This window comes from Rhipicephalus sanguineus, chromosome 2, assembly GCF_013339695.2.
Source record: "Rhipicephalus sanguineus isolate Rsan-2018 chromosome 2, BIME_Rsan_1.4, whole genome shotgun sequence".
Classification (NCBI taxonomy): domain Eukaryota; kingdom Metazoa; phylum Arthropoda; class Arachnida; order Ixodida; family Ixodidae; genus Rhipicephalus; species Rhipicephalus sanguineus.
Window position 1 is genome coordinate 51,668,987 of NC_051177.1, and position 19,482 is coordinate 51,688,468.

The 19,482-nt window shown below is 50.3% G+C and overlaps 1 protein-coding gene across 1 annotated transcript in view; it reads right to left on the reverse strand.

Moving 5' to 3' along the window:
- The window catches only part of LOC119382942 (phospholipid-transporting ATPase IA), a 128,583-nt gene extending 111,111 nt beyond the window's left edge, over positions 1-17,472 (reverse strand). The window contains exon 1 of the mRNA XM_037650860.2: positions 17,030-17,472. Coding sequence (XP_037506788.1) covers positions 17,030-17,132 — 103 coding nt within the window. The 5' untranslated portion in view covers positions 17,133-17,472. The remainder of the gene's footprint in view (positions 1-17,029) is intronic.
- Between the last annotated feature and the right edge of the window lie 2,010 nt (positions 17,473-19,482).

A 19,482-nucleotide genomic window follows, 5' to 3' on the forward strand; every position in this document is an offset into this window, starting at 1 on the left:
GGTGGTTGTAGAGAAGGGTGACAGTTAACCTCAACGCCGGCTCTCACGCTGGCACATATTTATTAGGCGAAGGCCTCAGCTGCCTCATCAGGCGTTGGCCTTGAGAAACGCGGCGTGCGGTACAAAAACTAACGCGGCTTCGGGCCCACTGAGAAAAAACGTGGTTTGGCGGCCTCGCCAATGCGCCTACAAATCGACGAATGGGTTCATTTTCGTCGTGACACGTAGCTGTCGAACAAAATGCGTTAAGGAGACTACGTCCACTACATGACATTTATGTAGTCTTTTTTTTTTTCCCGAAGCAGTTGCAAGTAATGATCGTGGCTTTGCGGTAGGAGACCTGCTTGCCACGCAAACAACCCGGGTTCGATCCTCAAAGGGACCGAAGATTTTTATTTTATTTACATATTTCTTAACTTTTTGGGTCACGGGCGATTTTTCGCTCACAAGCGACACTGACGGCGGCATTTCTGCGAAACGCGCTCTCTAACGCTGTCGCGTTAAAATGGCGTAGCTTGCACCGAGTCGCGCAAGGCTCGAAACAGCGATACTGGACGATTCTGAAGTCTAATCGGGTTGCTTCTAGGTTTTTGCTATAGGCTATAGCCATAGGTTAGTCCCGACGCGGATGTACAAACTCCAGCACCGAGCGTTCGCAGCTAGGGCGCGTCGTCGTTGGCGCATGGCTTTCATCACCTCGGGCTCTTCTCGCAGCCGCCGTTATCAAACTTCCCGTTCCCTGGTATTGGCAGCTTCGCACTAGTCGTTCCAAGCCTGAAGGAAGAGTGCAACTGGGGCGGCCTTCGTTGTTTCTCAGTATTTCTTTCTTTTTTCTTTCTCTTCGTATCTCTATTTTGTATATGTTTCTTTCTATTTCTTCATTTCTATTTCTTTCTCGCTCTTTTTATCTTCATTTCTCTCGTGATCTTTTTTCTTCTATCTCTCTCTCTTCTGCTTCTTTCTCTCTCTCTTTCTGTGTCTGTATTCCCATTATTGCTCTCTATTTTTGTCTCTCTTTCCTTCTTTCTATAGCTTTTCCTGTCTCTCTTTCATGATGAACCAGTGGTGACTAGTGGGATTTGCTCAATTTCTGTGGCACATACCCGTTGATGACAGTTTTCTGATGGGGTGCACGAAACAGCCAGCTTAAACAGCTTCGCTGTTGAAATAAAACCAGTGTTCGAGCAGGAATCGAACCCGGGCACCCTGCGTGGCAGTCAAGCATTCTACCGCAGTGCCACGCCAGCGCACGAAACTTCTACGGATAAAGATCCTATATACACTAACCATGTCGGCAACGGGTCACGTTAACAGACGTAATATTACGTGGCTGGAGCGAGAACTGCACCAGGCGTCCCAGCGTGTAAATTGCGTAACGAATGGGTGGCGTAAAGCCGCCCACCCACTGCGAAGGGCTGAGCTATCATTTATCATTATCGTCATCAGCCACAGCATCAACACAGTGTGACGCAACGTAGTGCACATATTGCGTAGAGTGTGAGAAACTTTATGACATATTGCCTTACCGACGAGTAGTGGGCACTTCGCTTCGTAAAGTGGGGATGAATTACGCCGTATGGCTTTCGCCTTTGAGTCGTCTTATACCGGTGTCACATGGTCACTTCCGATCGCGATCGGGCCTGATCCGCTTCTAGTTTCTCGATCCTGATTGGTTCCTTTTCACAAGCTACAGAATGGAGCCAACCACAGTCGAGAAATTTGATCCACATCGGGCTTAATCGCGATCAGTAGTGCAGCGTGTGACACCGGTATTAGGCGAATGCATAAGCGACCCTGTGATTTTATTTATTTATTTATTTATTTATTTATTTATTTATTTATTTATTTATTTATTTATTTATTTATCTATCTCAATGATGAATCACCGTTACGCTCCTCCCAGTTTAGGTGCACTGGCGTTTACGTCTCCTCCAAAATGTGGCAGCTGTGGCTGGGAATCGAGCCCGCAACTTTAGCAAGAAACAGGGCGTTGCCGAAAGACGCCCATTTTATCCAACGCCATGGCCTCTAAAAAATTCAGACTATAAGCTTCGAAGCAGACGCAGATGGTATGAAACTGTGTCATCTTTGTACAGCTGCGCCCGCAATTCGCCGTTGTGACGTCATATGCGGGAGCCCGAGAGGCGTGCCTCGCAGGCAATCAAAGCGGCCGATCGGTCGGTCTCGTTGAGTCGGTATACGACGCACATGAGTGCGTCAGGGACCGTGCTCTCATCATTAGCGTCTTATATTTGCGCTCCAAGCGACAAAAGGTTTCTTTGCGTGTTCTGCGCAGTTGGACAAACAAACGGGAGGCGTAGCCTCAGGGCACATCGTTTTTTAGTGCCATTTCTGTCCCCGTGTATGAGAGTCGAGTTTCCGCTGTCTCTTGATCACGTTTCCTCTTCCGTACTGTGGTTCACGAGACAAAAAATAAATAAATAAATAAAAGACGCTCGCGAAGAAGACGTATAGCACATGCACATATTGTCACGTGGTCGTGACGACGAAGACAGCAGTCAGCACGTTCGAGATGAAACTGTTTATTTGGCCGAACTTGTGGCCGGGAAACTGTAAGTCAATCTACAGCAACACACTGATAGCGGCGGACAGAGCGTCGACCGTCGATCAACCGACAAGCGGCCAAGCGCGCCGGCCCCCACACAGGCGCCATGGAACTCTCCAGCAACATCGCCGGTGGCGGCGTTATCTCTCGACAAAGCTGGAACATTCGCGTGCGGCACGCAATCCCAACAAAACGACCCACAAAAATCGCGAAGCCCCTCGAACACTGCTTCACGGCCAGCGTCGAGCGTTGATAACCGTCCTTGCTGGTCAAACTCGAACACATCAAAATAAAAGAAGAAGCGGGCGTGGCATTGCCCCCCTCTGAAAAAGCATCGTCCCGATGCTTGCAACAGAACATGCAAAGGAAAAAACAAGCGCATGCACAAATAAATTACAATAACAAAGGAAAAAGTAGAGTTCTCAGGTTCGCTAACGCGCAAAAAACGGCTTAAGGCGCACGACATGGACGACTTCAGGTCGTGCGCGGCGTCGCTGGGAGTTCGTAATGCCGTCCGGGACGACCTCGTAGTCAAGAGCGCCGTGACGTCGAAGCACCTTGTATGGGCCGAAGTATCGCCGAAGAAGTTTTTCACTGAGCCCGCGTCGGCGTATCGGCGTCCAGACCCACACACGGTCACCGGGTTGGTACTCCATGTGGCGTCGTCGAAGATTATAGTGACGGCTGTCGACCCTCTGCTGGTTCTTGATGCGCAGGCGGGCGAGCTGTCGAGCTTCTTCGGCGCGTTGCAAATAGGCGGCAACGTCGAGATCGTCTTCGTCGGTGGCGGTTGGTAGCATTGCGTCGAGCGTTGTTGCCGGGCTCCTTCCGTAGACCAGCTTGTACGGCGTCATTTGCGTCGTTTCTTGCATGGCCGTGTTGTATGCGAAGGTCACATACGGAAGGATGGCATCCCACGTCTTGTGTTCGACGTCGACATACATGGCCAGCATGTCGGCGATGGTCTTGTTTAGCCGCTCGGTGAGGCCATTGGTCTGTGGGTGGTACGCTGTGGTCCGGCGGTGGCTTGTTTGGCTGTATCTCAGTATTGCCTGAGTTAGGTCAGCAGTAAACGCCGTACCTCTGTCGGTGATGAGGACCTCTGGGGCGCCATGACGCAGGAGGATGTTCTCAACGAAGAACTTTGCTACCTCGGCGGCACTGCCTTTGGGCAAGGCCTTCGTCTCCGCGTAGCGGGTGAGGTAGTCAGTCGCTACGACGATCCACTTGTTGCCGGAAGTCGACGTCGGGAACGGCCCCAGTAGGTCCATCCCGATTTGCTGGAACGGCCGGTGAGGTGGTTCGATTGGCTGCATAAGTCCCGCTGGCCTAGTCGGCGGTGTCTTCCGTCGCTGGCAATCTCGGCAAGTCTTGACGTAGTGGGCGACGTCGGCAGCAAGGCGTGGCCAGTAGTACTTTTCCTGTATTCTGGCGAGGGTGCGGGAAACACCAAGGTGTCCAGCCGTCGGGTCGTCGTGTAGGGCCTGGAGGACTTCTGGTCGCAATGATGAGGGCACGACAAGAAGGTAGTCCGTTCGAAGTGGCGAGAAGTTCTTTTTCAGGAGAACGCCGTTCCGTAAGAAAAACGACGACAGTCCTCGCTTGAATACCTTCGGAACAACGGCGGTCTTGCACTCGAGGTACTCCATAAGGCCCCCCAGTTCCGCGTCGGCTCGTTGCCTTTCGGCGAAGTCGTCGGCACTTATAGTTCCGAGGAAGCAGTCATCGTCGTCGTCTTGCGGCGGCGCGTCGACGGGGGCACGAGAGAGGCAGTCGGCGTCAGAGTGTTTTCGTCCGGACTTGTACACGACGGTAATGTCGAATTCTTGAAGCCTCAAACTCCATCGTGCGAGACGACCTGAAGGGTCCTTCAAGTTAGCTAGCCAGCATAAGGCGTGATGGTCACTGACAACTTTGAAGGGCCTGCCATAGAGGTAGGGGCGAAACTTTGACGTAGCCCAGATGATGGCAAGGCATTCCCTTTCTGTTGTGGAATAGTTGGCTTCTGCCTTGGATAGTGACCGGCTAGCATAACTGATAACCCTTTCAAGCCCGTCAGTCTTTTGCACAAGGACGGCACCGAGTCCTACGCTGCTAGCGTCGGTGTGTATTTCAGTGTCGGCGCAATCGTCGAAATGGGCAAGTATGGGTGGCGTCTGCAGGCGTCGTTTAAGTTCCTCAAATGCTTGCACTTGCTCCGTTTCCCACCTGAATTCCACGTTAGTCTTCGTGAGAAGCGTCAGTGGTTCGGCGATGCGTGAAAAGTTTTTGACGAAGCGTCTGTAATAGGCGCATAAGCCGAGAAATCGGCGCACGGCCTTCTTGTCGGTGGGAGGCGCGAAGTCGGCGATGGCCGCTGTTTTCCGCGGGTCTGGGCGCACTCCAGACTTGCTGATCACATGGCCCAGAAACAAGAGCTCGTTGTACGCGAATCGGCACTTTTCTGGCTTCAGGGTCAGTCCAGAGGCCTTTATTGCTTGAAGTACTGCCTCGAGCCGCCGGAGATGCTCGTCGAAGGTCGAGGAAAACACGACGACGTCGTCCAAATACACAAGGCACGTCTGCCACTTCAATCCGGCCAGTACAGTGTCCATGATGCGCTGGAACGTCGCAGGTGCCGAGCAAAGACCGAAAGGCATGACCTTGAACTCAAAGAGGCCGTCGGGTGTTATAAAAGCCGTCTTTTCTCGGTCTCTCTCGTCTACTTCGATCTGCCAATAGCCGGTCTTGAGGTCCATCGATGAAAAGTACGTCGCGTTGTGAAGTCGATCCAGGGTGTCGTCTATCCGTGGGAGGGGGTACACGTCCTTCTTCGTGATTTTGTTCAGGCGCCGATAATCAACGCAGAAGCGCAGTGTCCCGTCCTTCTTCCTCACTAACACCACGGGTGACGCCCACGGACTCTTGGACGGCTGGATGATGATTGTCGCGTAGCATCTCGTCGACTTGTTTCTTTATCGCGTCGCGCTCTCGAGTCGAAACTCTGTAGGGGCTCTGACGGAGTGGTCGAGAATCTTCTTCTGTTATAATGCGGTGCTTAACAAGGTGCGTTTGTCGTACCCGCGATGACGACGAGAAACAGTCCTTGTATTGCAGGAGCAGGGTTTTGAGCTGGTCTTGTTTGACCTTCGCAAGGCTCGGGTTGACGTCAAAATCCGGTTCGGGACCTCTATTCGTCGAAGCAGGTTCGGCAGCATCGAAGAGGGCGAAAGCATCGCTGGCGGCTACACATTCGTCAATGTAGGCAACCGTCGTACCAATGTTGAGGTGCCTATATTCGTGGCTGAAGTTTGTCAGCACTACCTTTGCTTTACCGTCACGCAGTTCGGCTATACCTCTTGCGACGCAAATTTGACGGTTCAGGAGTAGTTGCTGATCGCCCTCGATGACGCCTTCAAGGTTCGCAGGTTTTTCGGTGCCGACGGAAATAATGACGCTGGAGCGGGGCGGAACGGTCACCTGCTCTTCTATCACATTCAATGCATGGTTCCCTGGCGTCGCGTGGGGCGGGAGCGCTTTGTCTGAGGTTAGCGTTATCGACTCAGATCTCAGGTCGATGACGGCGCCGTGGTCACTTAGGAAGTCCATTCCAAGTATCACATCCCTAGAGCAATTTTGTAGGATTACAAAGCTCGCAGGATAAGTCCGGTTATTGATGGTGACTCTCGCCGTGCAGACACCAATCGGCGTTATCAGGTGGCCTCCAGCTGTCCGGATTTCGGGTCCACTCCAAGCGGTCTTTACTTTCTTCAGCTTGGTGGCGAACGGTCCACTGAAGACAGAATAGTCGGCTCCGGTGTCGACGAGAGCTGTGACGCTGTGGCCGTCGATAAGAACGTCGAGGTCGCTAGTTCGTCGTCTCGCGTTGCAGTTAGGTCGTGGCGTGGGGTCACGGCTACGTCGGTTTGTTCCGCTGCTTCCCCGTTGCGTCGTCAGGTCTACTTCGGTCCGCGAGGTTTCATCGGCAGGACTTCGTCTGCTTCGCGTCGTGTTCTGCAGGTCTCCTCGCGTTGTCGTCGTCGGCGGCCGCGGAGGATCTTCGGCATTTCGTCGTGCAGCAACCGCACCTCCATCGGTTGCTGCCCTTAGTTTTCCGGATACGGGCTAGGCGACCGGCCCCGGTTTGGGCCAGTGTACTGCCGGCGGTGCGGTGACATGTAGCGGCCGGGCGACGGCGAGCGGGAAGGTCGTCGTTCTTGCCACTGTGTTCCGGTGAGGAAGTCGTCGATGTCGCGAGGCCGTTCGCCTGGCTGGGGGCGCGGCGCGTTGACGGCGAATCCGCGTAGCCCCATCTGACGGTACTGGCAGCGGCGGTAGGTATGGCCGGCCTCCCCGCAGTGGTAGCAGAGCGGGCGGTTGTCAGGGGCGCGCCAAACGTCGGTCTTCCTTGGGGCATAGCGCGGGGCATAGCGCCGGGCGACAGGAGGACGGTAGGGCGTTGGTGGTGGTGGCGGCGGCGGCGTCTGGCGGCCGAACTGCTGCGGCGGCGCGGCGTCATGACGTGGACGAGGAGCGGGGGCGTTGCGTCGGGCTGCTGCAGCATAGTTCATTGCTTGCAGCTGCGGCTGCGCTGCATCGGGGGTGCCCAGCGACTGCTGGATTTCCTCGCGCACCATGTCGGCGATCGAATCCACTTGAGGCTGCGCTGAAGGCAACAGCTTGCGCAGCTCCTCCCGCACTATCGCTCTGATGGTTTCCCGTAGGTCGTCGGTGCCTAGCGAGTGCGCTTCTGTGTAGCCTGTCGACAGGGTTGAGCGGTTGTATTGCTTCGTCCTAATCTCGAGGGATTTTTCAATTGTTGTAGCCTCCTTTAGGAATTCGATGACAGTTTTCGGTGGGTTCCGCACCAATCCTGCAAAGAGGTCTTGTTTCACTCCCCGCATAAGGAAGCGGACCTTTTTTTCCTCAGGCATCGCAGCATCAGCCAGGCGGAAAAGTCGCGTCATCTCTTCCGTGTAGATGGTGACCGTCTCATTCGGTAGCTGTGCTCTTGTCTCCAGCAAAGCAGCGGCCTTTTCCTTGCGGACGATGCTCGCGAAGGTATTAAGGAACGTCGTCCGAAAGAGGTCCCAGGATTGAAGGCTCGATTCATGGTTTTCGAACCACGTCTTCGCGGCGTCTTCTAAGTAGAAGTAGACGTGGCGCAGCTTCTCTTCAGTGTCCCAGTGGTTGAAGGCGGCGACTCGCTCGTACGTCTCCAGCCAGCTCTCCGGGTCTTCAAACGACGATCCACGGAAAGTCGGTGGCTCCCTTGGCTGTTGCATCACTACCGTTGTAGGTGGCAGGGGGTCTGTCATCGTCTCGGCGGTCGATGTGACGGTCTTCGGCTGCCTGGTGTTTTCGGGAAGGAGCCCGTACTCTGGTTGTAGTCCCTTCTGCCGGCGGCTGGTTCGAGGATCCGGGTTGTCCTTAGCGTCGTCTTCTTCTCGGCTTGGGCTTGGGTCAGCGCCCCGCGGTGGCGTCCGGATCATGAAGCAGCACCTCCACCAGATGTCACGTGGTCGTGACGACGAAGACAGCAGTCAGCACGTTCGAGATGAAACTGTTTATTTGGCCGAACTTGTGGCCGGGAAACTGTAAGTCAATCTACAGCAACACACTGATAGCGGCGGACAGAGCGTCGACCGTCGATCAACCGACAAGCGGCCAAGCGCGCCGGCCCCCCACACAGGCGCCATGGAACTCTCCAGCAACATCGCCGGTGGCGGCGTTATCTCTCGACAAAGCTGGAACATTCGCGTGCGGCACGCAATCCCAACAAAACGACCCACCAAAATCGCGAAGCCCCTCGAACACTGCTTCACGGCCAGCGTCGAGCGTTGATAACCGTCCTTGCTGGTCAAACTCGAACACATCAAAATAAAAGAAGAAGCGGGCGTGGCAATATACATCTCTCTTCAGCAAGCCGAAGACGGTCAGCCTTGTTTTTATTATCGTTGTTGTACTGATTCAACAACAACAGCAACAACAATATCGTTGACCCTGTTCGTCTAGCTGAGACAGGTGCTATCAACTTGAATATGCATGTCGGCTTAACGCCTACAGAGTAATAGCTTTTTTTTTTTTGCCGTTTCCCCTGTCGCAAACATGTATAATTAGTGCCTGCGAAGAAACACGCGTTATTCATGATGCCATACTGTCGACTAAACGCGAACAACGCGATTTCACGTACCTACTACAGCCAATCAAAATCGTGGTTAGTACACGTGAGTTGTTCTATGATTCGGAATGAATCCCATTACAAATCATATTGCGACAACTTCTGTCGTTCTTTGCCAGATAAATTATCTGGCATTACAGCCGCACAACGTTCCTTTGGCATTTGAGCGCTTTAAATTCGCAATTAGTTTTTTTTCTGATCGCGCCCTTTAAAGGGTACAATTAATTCATGACGCTGTCGGCAAGTACGTGCGTGGCTAATTCTTGGTCCTCCGATTCCGAGAAACGTTCATCCCAAACACAACAAGGGCAGATGGAGGGCCAGAGCCACCGCTATATATATACTTAAACAAATGGAAGAGCGCAAGGCCAGTTTCATTGATGCGGCGGCCTACCGCGGGAGGCGCACCTTCGCCGTGTCCGTCGTGGACGACAAGAGGCGGCTCACAAACTGTGCATCCATACGAAGGAACGACCCGGTAATAGCCGAGCAGGTGGCCATCGCATTTGCAATAACTGACACCAACAACGAGGTCATATACAGCCACTCGAGGTCGGCAATCAGAGCCTTCGAGTGCGGTGTAATCTCCGAACAAGTCCTGCGCCTACTCAAGAGTCGCACCCAACAGGATGAAACACCGTTCGCTAATCTGGTTCCCCGCACATGTCGGGCACATAGCGGGTGTCCCCACGAACCTCAACGAGATGGCCCACGCAGCCGTGCGCACGCTCACTGACCGCGCCGGCATCGGGCTCGACGAGGACGAGGTTTCGGACGCCAGGGACGCGTCCGCTACATACAATGAAATTACGAGACACTTTTACCTTGCGCGGAGAGAATGCCCTCCTCCTCACTCGAAACTCAATAGGCCTCAGGCGCTTACGTTTGGATTGCTACGGACGGAGACATACCCAATCTTTGTAGCACACTGCGTGTAATATATATCCTGAGAACTATTCGGATAACATGTGCCCCGCATGCGGGGAGAAGTCCACATGAGCACACATGCTCTGGAGAAGCGTTAAATCAAGCCCCGATTCCTCCATGGCCAGGTGGGAGGCGGCCATCCGCAGCCCGCTCCTGGCCGACCAGCTTTGGGCTGTCCAGCAGGCCCGCGAAGAGGCCGACAGGCTTGGCATGGCGGTCCCGACATGGGAGTCGCCCACTGCGCGCTGTAGGGATCGTCCCTCAGGACCTCATTAAAGTTATTTGAATCAATCAATCAATCAATCAATCAATCAATCAATCAATCAATCAATCAATCAATCAATCAATCAATCAATCAATTAATTAATTAATTAATTAATTAATCAATCAATCAATCAATCAATCAATCAATTAGGTAACCGTTGCGAGAACAGTGCAGTCTATAATTTTCACTTCGTCTCAATGCGCTTTACAAAGGAACGATGCAAGTAATTGTCACCTGACGCACTTGCCAGACGTTTCAAAGCCAGAGTTTGGAAGGAGAGACCTATTGTGAGACCTTGTCTGTCAGGACTTGAATATACGTTCGAGAGACATTTTCGCGCAGCCCATCAATTGTAGCCTGAGTGATGTACCCGAAACAATAGAACACTGTTTTATGCGCTGCAGAGATGTCAGCTTAATTTGGAACGTGCTCCAACGAAGTCTTCGAAGAGGTTGTGGTAGAAATTTTAATTCCAAGTGGTATCTGGTTCCAACTATAGTTACGACTACGAATCCATCATTTCACATGTTTCCATTCGCGGTAACGAGTCACGAGACACATGTTCCAGCAAAATGCGAAATATTTATCATTTTCTCTGCAGCTCGTTTTATGCAAACGATTCAAACATTTTCTTTGTGTATTTTTACATATGAAAACATTAGAAGGCAGGCTACGTTATAGCCGGCTATTCCTACATCATGATATCGATACTGAAAAAAGAAAACACACATAAAAACAAGAAAGCAAGAAAGAATAAAATAATAAGAATAGAAAAAAAATCTGATAATCAGAGCCACTATGTACACGTTCGATCTCTGGCGTATACAGAATACCTCTAAGGGCAGAGTTCAATATATACCCATATTTCCGCTGATAGAATACTCGTATGTAGATAGTTTTCATGAACTTACATATAAAATGACTAAAAGCTTGTCAAAATGGCTTAGAGGGCCTTTACACATGGTAAATGAACGTCGATTTTATTTCACACTTTTTACGTGCGCCATACTGCTTTAAAACACAATCGCATGATCAAGTAAATTTTTCATGATTAAAAAAATATTAAATAAAAATATCGACTTCGTTTTCGTTCCACTAACGCAATCTCATATTGTACTTATTTATTTCTGAAGCAATTTTTATCACTTTTCAGTGTAAAGCTTTGATGCTCGTTGAAAGGAGACGGTATTATTTAGAAAAAAAAAAGTACCGATGGGAGTGTACAACAGAACGCCTGACACAAAAAAAAAGTGCCATCATAATAACTGCTGATGTTTTACGTGCTTTACGTTTCGATATAATTACGAGGCACTGCCATTATGGCATAATGATTTTAGCAATGACCTGTGCTGAAATACATAGGTTTGATAACACCGTCGTTCACACGTTTCTTGCAGCGTTGTAGGCAGGCTTCGCCCAAACAAATCTGTGAGTCCATGCTTGCGCCTGTGTTTACGGGATAAAATGTAAATGAACGTATACGCGAACAATGACGACCAGTGTAGCCACGTTTTTTTTTCCCCCGCTACTTTCACACACAATTCCAATCGCAGTACATGACGCGCTCCTGACCGGCAAATAATACTGATAGCGACTGCGTGTTAAACAAAGACTAAAGAAAGATATAAGGTATCGAGTAAAAACACAGCATAGCTGACGCAGCACGGCAGATAAAAGGCTAGCTCAAGCGGTAGCGAATAGCGATGTGGTCAAAACAATGTTGAGCAAGATATGTGGAATCCTTCAAAAGCAAACGAAAAAGCAGCAGCACTGCAATTGGAAAAGATAATAATAATATCTGGGGTTTAACGTCCCAAAAACCACCATATGATTATGAGAGACGCCGTAGTGTAGGGCTACGGAAATTTCGACCACATGGGGTTCTTTAACGTGCACCTAAAGCTAAGTACACAGGCCTCAAACATTTTCGCCTCCATCGAAAATGCAGCCGCCGTGGCCGGGATTCGATCCCGCGACCTTCGGGTAAGCAGTCGAGCACCATAACCACTAGATCACCGTGGCGGGGCTTCAATTGGAAAAGACTTGAGAAGTGGAGGGCAATAACGAGCACAAAAAGTTGCAAGCGCGCTCCTTCACCGTGCTCCAAATTAGGGTTGCAGAAGTTGCGCCTTTTCCTTTCCTCAACCTCTCCTCCTCCTCCGTAAGTTTTACGAGTTAAGATAAAAAAAAGCTTTATCTTAGCTGCAGCGTGCCAAAGTGTTGCATGCTGCAAAAATAGCCAGTTCGGTCCGTCGGCAAACGAATGTTTTTGTAGAAGAATCGCTCCAGCTTTCTCGTTCACAAAAAATGCTAGATTTTAGCTGAAAAATCTGGCTTGTTTCGCTTATTCACTGTGTTCCCCGATTAAACGGAAGCTTCTTACCTCATTGCGAATTTGTGGAGAAATATATTTGACCAATTCAGGGTGAATATGGGAGCGCAGACGGTCGAGACACTCGTATTCTTCTTTGTCTTCCATCTCTCCTTACGTGGTGCATTTGTCGCATATATTAAGGCGAAAGTCTTAAGATGCCTCATCGAACGCGAAAATTGACCGTCGACGTCCCGCGTCGGCGGCGTCTCGTGTCCCGCAGCGTCGGGGACCATCGAGTGATGCGAAAAAGCGTCATCACGAGATGACGTCACCGCATGACTTCAGCATGACGTCACAAATTTTGGCGTGACGTCACATGATGCCGTCATCACATGACATCGTAACTTCGTCGAAAGTGCGCAGATCACGGAGGCAGTGCAAAACCAGGTGAGGTGCCTCCGATCCCGGAGGCAATGCAAAACCTAGGTGCACAAAGCTTTCGGGGGGTGGCGGGCACGATCGACCCATCGACGGAGGAGAAAAAAGAAGATGGCTTTCGTCTTCGAGTCATCTTAGGTGAATGCATAAGGGACCATGCGTTTTTATTCTCTGCGCGAGCAAATTTAGTTCCAATTCGTGCTGGTTGTGCCTCGCTCGTCTGCGTCGTGCGCTTTTGCGTTCACTGTAAAACCTGAGGCCGAATCCACAAAGGTTCCCTTTCGTAAGTGCGCTTTCCCATTGGTCAACCGGCTTCGTTAATGATATGTCCAGCATCGTGGTTGGCTGAAATATTTTCTTACGAAAATCTTTAGCGTAATATGCTTTTTGTGCATCCGGGTCCTGCCCTTTTGGCCACTTTCCTGCATATGTGATCAAATGCACCGCCCTCGGCATGATTTTATATCCCGATAATGCGCTGTTCGTGAATTGCCCCGGTGGTTCGAACAACCATCGACTTATTTTTTTGTTGGTGCGTCGTTGTTTTCGCTGCTCTCAGCACGGACGAAAAAGATTTCGGACGTATTTTTGTTTGGTGGACACCCTTCGTAGCGACAACCTCCGGTGGATGGGAAACCGTCCTCGGACGTTCACTGACTTCAAGGCACAAACATATCAGCAAAACCATCGTCGTTATCATCTATCCGGTGATTTCATAGAAGTGACAGACAAGCAGCCATTGTTTTGGAGTAAGCGGAAGAAAAACGTGAAAACAGGCTTCTTCTGTCGTCGATAAAAAAAAAAAAAATCGGCGAAGCTTGCACTAAGTCGCGCAAGGCTTGAAACAGCGAAACTAGACGATTCTGAAGTCTAATCTGCTTGCTTCTAGGTTGTTGCTAGGCTTTAGCCAGGTTAGTCACGACACGGATGTCCATACTCCAGATCCGAGCTTTCGCACCCCTCATAGAACGACCCTTTCTTTATCTCTGCTTTTTTCTCTCTCCATCTTTCTCTTTATTTTTCTCTCGATCTTTCTTTTTTTTTCTCTCTCTCTCTGCTTCTTTCTCTCTCCTTCTATCTAAGTGAAGTGCCTTCTTCATTTTTAGTGGACCAGGGGTGAGTAGTGGGATTTGCCCAATTTCTGTGGCACACACCCTTTCATGATGACGATAGTTTTCTGATAGGCCGCACAGATTACGGTTAGCTGAAAGGGACCGACCACCAATTTTTATGGTACCTATATTTTCTTTAGCGCAACGGAAAGCTTACCGGTCAGAGTGTCTAATTTATTTATTTATTTATTTATTTATTTATTTATTGAAATCATGGAATGGTAACATGGAAAACGCCTTGAAACATATTTAATCGGAATTTTTCTATTCGCGGCGAATGTGAAGTCGTATACGCACGTGACAGCACATGCTGCAAACAATGAGCGCGAGGACGGTTCCTGTTCGAGCGCGGCGGTTTACTGCTCGTGCGTGCACTCCCCGCGCATGCGCCGCGGCTCGACATGGCCACTGGCTGCCGCGAAGGCAGCGCCGCTTCTCACCGTGCAACTACTTTTACCACGTAAGCAGCACAGAATAGAGCGGGGATAGATAATAACACTCTAATTTTGAGGACTCATTATGGCGCGCATGACAGCATCAGGCTGCGTAGCTAAGTACAGCAAAAAGTTATCGACTCCATAATCGAGCTTCAGGGCTCTTCCACTGGGCTACGCGACATACCTGTTTTTGTTACTTTTAAACGTGATTTAAAAATATAAATCCTACTCACAACGCGGAAAGCACGCCGGTATCCATCACTATATTTCACGGTATTTTCATTTCTACCAGGATCAAATCACATGTTCTGGCCAGTTGTCGGTTCCTTTATGCAATTTCGCTGTTAAAAATCATTTTTCAGCACAAAACCGTCCGCGCATGCCTCCCGAACCGGCACACTAATATAGCGCTCTCCCATTTAAATAAAAATGTAACACCACATGCGACAGGGCTCAAATAACAAGACACGATACGTGGAAACATCGAATACCTAAAATACTCGTCTATGTTCTTTGCTTCGCTTCCGCACCAAAGATCGTTTTGACGCGGGCATGCCTTACATAAGCTCAAAATAATATTTGTGCTTTTAAGCACAAACAATCTTCACAAATTTACTTGTGAAGTTAGTCGTGATGAAAATATCATTACTTAAAGAAACGAGCTAATGGGAAACACTACTGAAGCGCGTCCAGGTGCGCGTCTGGTTGACCTCCCTGCACCCCCCCCCCTTCATTTTCTTCCCCCTCCTTTCATTCGTAAGCGTTCTTTTGCAATTCGCTTGCCGCCTTCGCCAATAAGTCCAGTGTCGGTATTATCTGAATTTTACGAAATACTCCAGCGTAAGGTGGCGTTTTTGTCAATACGGGACCTCATGTCGAAGTCGCAAATAATTGGCCCACCACTTTCGCTAATAATAATATGTCGAGCGTCATGATTGGCTGGAATCTGTTCTCACAAACAATTCTGTCGTAAGAGATTTTTTTTGCGTGTGTGTGATCTCGCCAAATTCACGATGTTTTTATTTCGTAGGTGTTTTTGGTCATTGGTACCAGCCACCTCCGTTAACGACATATCCAGCACCAGGACTGGCTTAAATTGTTCTCTTGCAAACAATTAATGGCGCAAGAAAATTTTGTAAATACAAACCTGGGCCCGTACCCCCAAGAACGCCTTACGATAAACATTTTCGTAAGAAAATATTTCAGCCAATCACGATGAGGGACATATTTTCACGTGGCCGTGACCGTAAGAGGGTGGCGGTCAGACTGTTGAAGATGACACTCTTTATTGGGTGACCTCGTGCCCAGCAAAACATAAACTGAAAGCACAAGCAACAGTCGCTGCACACTGATAGCGGCGATCACAGCGATCACAGTCATCGGCCGTCGGTAACCTGAAGTAATCTGATCGGTAATCTGAAAGACCACGGAACGCGTCGTCTTTCATACATGAATGATCGAAAATTCCAGGGTTATCGCTGGGGCTCGCGTTAGCTCCAGAATAAACTCGACTCGTGTCGCGCACGCACATCTTATCAGAATAGTCTAAAACGATCGAGAAGTTTCCCAAATATTGCGACGCCGAGCGATGGTAACAGTTATTTACACGAAAATGGTTAATACCGGGGTCCACCAAGACTACCGACAGCATTTCTGACACAGAAATGGCGTTGGTTAAATGCGCACGAACAGATGATAAAGAGAACTAGAAGTAAAAGTTTCGTCGACTCGGATGACCTGGGAGTCGAACCCGCGACCTCTCGGTCCGCAACAATAAATGCTGGGCGTTCTACCCACTGCGCTACCGACACGCAAGGGCGTGCGCAGAACTTTTTGCAGGGGGGACATCCAGCACTGACAGCCTTTCTTTCACTGTCATGACATGATAGGCAAATTTAGTCGATGGTTTGTAAGGTGCGAAATTGAATGGCAGTCCTGAAGGACAGGATCTGAGTGTGCTAATCAAGCTGTGTAGCTTATTGCAACTGCATAGAAAAATATTATCCGAAAGTCAAGGGGGGGGGGGACAGCCGCCCCCCCTTGCACCCCCCTCTGGACGCCCATGCCGACACGCATACACGAGGCTCTACAATCGCGCCTAATATGCTTCACACCTTCTCCGCGAGAGACTCGACAGCGGGAAGTAGAACGCCCGGGCGCGTTCAAGGCTCAAACTACGAACTCTGCCTCTCGTGTACTTGAAGCGCTCCGTGGTAGTGTACGTGTGAGCAGAAACATATGTTATACCCTATTACTATGGAGCGTACACCTTGCCGTTTCTCTCCTCATATGACGACGCTCTGAACGAGTATTGAGTACCAGTGTCTATTATGTGCTTGTTGATGCCATCTTTGCGCGGGATTCACCCTATGATGTGTCCAGGTGTACGTTAACTACTTCAACTATACCACAAACGTTCAATCATGACACGAGCGGCAGTCGTCGGGATGGAAATGCGCCACCAGGCGCCAACGTCGGTACATGCACGTTAAACGTTGCTACAGCTGCCAAACACCAGTGGTCATTGTTGTGCAAGCTCTCCTAGATCAATGTATAATAAACAATCAACCACTTCTGTGAAGACACGTTTCACTATCGTGTTATACCGATTCCTATGACGGAGGCATCAGGCATGTTTTTTTTTGTGTGTGTGGTTGAAACCCGATCACATCAAAATAGAGAACTAAGCGCGCTTGGCAATATCGTTAGTGAAGTCGGCTAACAAATGGGAAAACGCACCGATGAAAGAGAATTTCTGGGAATACAGATCTTGCTTCTTCAACGACACACACACGCACACAGCGACGTACCTTGGTTGACCTCTTCCGGCGGCGGCGAGATCGGAGTCCCGCCGACTCCGCCGGCCGACGAGCCTTGGAGCGCCGAAGTTTCTAGGCTTGACAGGCGAATCATGCGCGCTGGATCGAGCCCGACCACTTGCTGCTGGCGGCCTGTCGCAACGTCCTTCGAAGAAGACGCCACGTTTCCCTCAGGTCGGCCTCGCTCACTGACACCGCACCGCTCACTTCTCTTCCTCTCACAGTCTTGTCACTTATCAAAAGCGCCTCCAATGGCAACGAGACGGGAGATTCTCGATGGCTCAAGCCCAACGTTATCGGGACACGGAATCGGAGCTTCGGAATTGATTATGCTTCGGACGGACCGAATCGGCGGCGACCAGGTGGCTGCAGTTGTCGACGTGAGATGCGGCGAGACACATAACAGCGACAACCGGCGTGCCGCCGGACTGACTGTCATGGTCCGCATCGGAAACGACGCACATATCCTCGCCCATTGCGAGAGGATAGCGTCAGCGCCGTGCTCGGGAAAGCCTTTTGACACGCGTTTTCACAAAAGGGAGTCCAAGAACAATGCTCGTCGTCTTGCTCCGCGAGTCGTCCGCGCGTTCTACCGACGCTGCAGCGTGGTGTAACGCAGGTGGCCAGGAGACACGAGCGTGCTATCTCGGTCGTTCCTTGAGGGCGTACGTTGTTGTTGTCCGTGCACGGAGCACAGCTGCGCGCGCTTTCCGAGATAGCAACGTGCGCTTCTGGAGAGAAGAGGCGGACGCGAGAAAAGACTGATGCGAGTGAGGATGGAAATCTCCGGAGCACCCTTGCGCAATGCAGGACCAGTGACAGTGCTTTGTTCCGAGGTGAGCTAGCTTGCGGAGATGGGAGAGCGACGGAGGGTATACAGTCGCTTTTGTTCGCGGATTCCGGCGCCCCGCGGTCGACAGAACGCGAATACTTACACAGTCTAGCGCTGCGACGCTTCTAGAAGTTCTCGCACGCCCCGATGCGGATCACAATCTACGAGGAACGTCTTTATAGGGTTTCAGTTGGGAGTGCTCGCAGTACGAAAAGGGGATAATCGACAGAGGCGAACGGCACGTGTCGCGCCGGAGAAATCAGCGATTTCAATGCAGCGTAGATTTTCAATGCACTCCGCGAGTACCGTTTCCTGTCATACGAGCCTATTTTATCATGCCTCGCACGTTCGAGACGAGAGTTCCGGCGACGTATCCTTTAGGAATTGGGCTGTCTCGCGTTTCTTCCGCGAGCATGTGCGAGATGAGCTGGGACATTGTGTAGTCCCTCTCGGCAACTAGGACAATTTTTTGCAGTTTATTTGGGCGCAGTTTTGTTAACGTGACCGACTGCGAAAGTAACTGATTTCTCAGCGAGTGAAATAACTTGCCTAAAGAAAAAGCAAATGAGGCTGAAATCAACGTGGTTCCGGAATCGCGATTCTTTTTGAACGTGTCTAACGTAGTTCACACTGTTTCGAGGCTGCTTTTCTATTTTTCTTTTTTTGTTGTAAAGATGTTTATACTGCCAGTTCGCACACAAAACGGGTACCAAATGCAATGTGCCGAAGTCGAAATGTCAAAAAGAAAGCGAATAGTTTTCGCTATGGGATAGTCAGCCCTATATGGTATATAGGTGACCCTGGTTGTTTATAACAAAGACGCTTTCGCGCGTGGGTTCAATTTATAGGAACAGACCGCACGAACGTCTTGCCAACTTACTGGAAACGACCAAAACAAAGCTTCAGTTAGAGACCAAGTGGAAGGTGAACCGGAAAGTTTTTCTCACCGTTGCCCGGTGGAAAGTGTTGAAAACGCAATTTTTTTCCCCGGAAAACTTTCCGACAGTGTACATCTGGAGTGTAACACGCCAAGCGCATGGCTGAAGCAATCTCGCTATAGAACGCACCTATTTTTAACCCTCTTTCACACACACACGCGCGTGATGGATTGTGTAGAGAACACCACCACCGAGATGAAGAAAGCACGCACGTGGAAGGACACTCCAAACGGCTGCGGGATGTTGCAAAGATCGCGTGTTCACTTTTCTGGTAGCATCACTCCGAACGACTTTTGCAGCTTATTTAGAGCCCTTCGGAAATGCGTCTCGGACTCAGTGGTTAAGTTGGACGTTGATACAGTTTCTCTTCAGTGACAGTGTAGTCTTTCAACGTAGATGCTTGAAAACGAGCGCACGTGGGTCGAGGAGCATGAGAACAGTACGATAACATCGCGCACACGCGCACAAAATGGGCACTATCACGAAGATCCTTCTTCAAGAGGAACTAGCGTACTGGTCGACGGATGGTCGAGTCCTTTTCCCGAAGGTATTGCTTCTCGATGACGAAGCTGGTGGTGGGCGCAGTGGTCGGCGGTGGTGGGCGCAGCAGTTAGAGAACCTGTGCCGCCTCAGTCAAGCTCAACGGTCGGCAGCAATCAGTGCTAGTCGCAGCA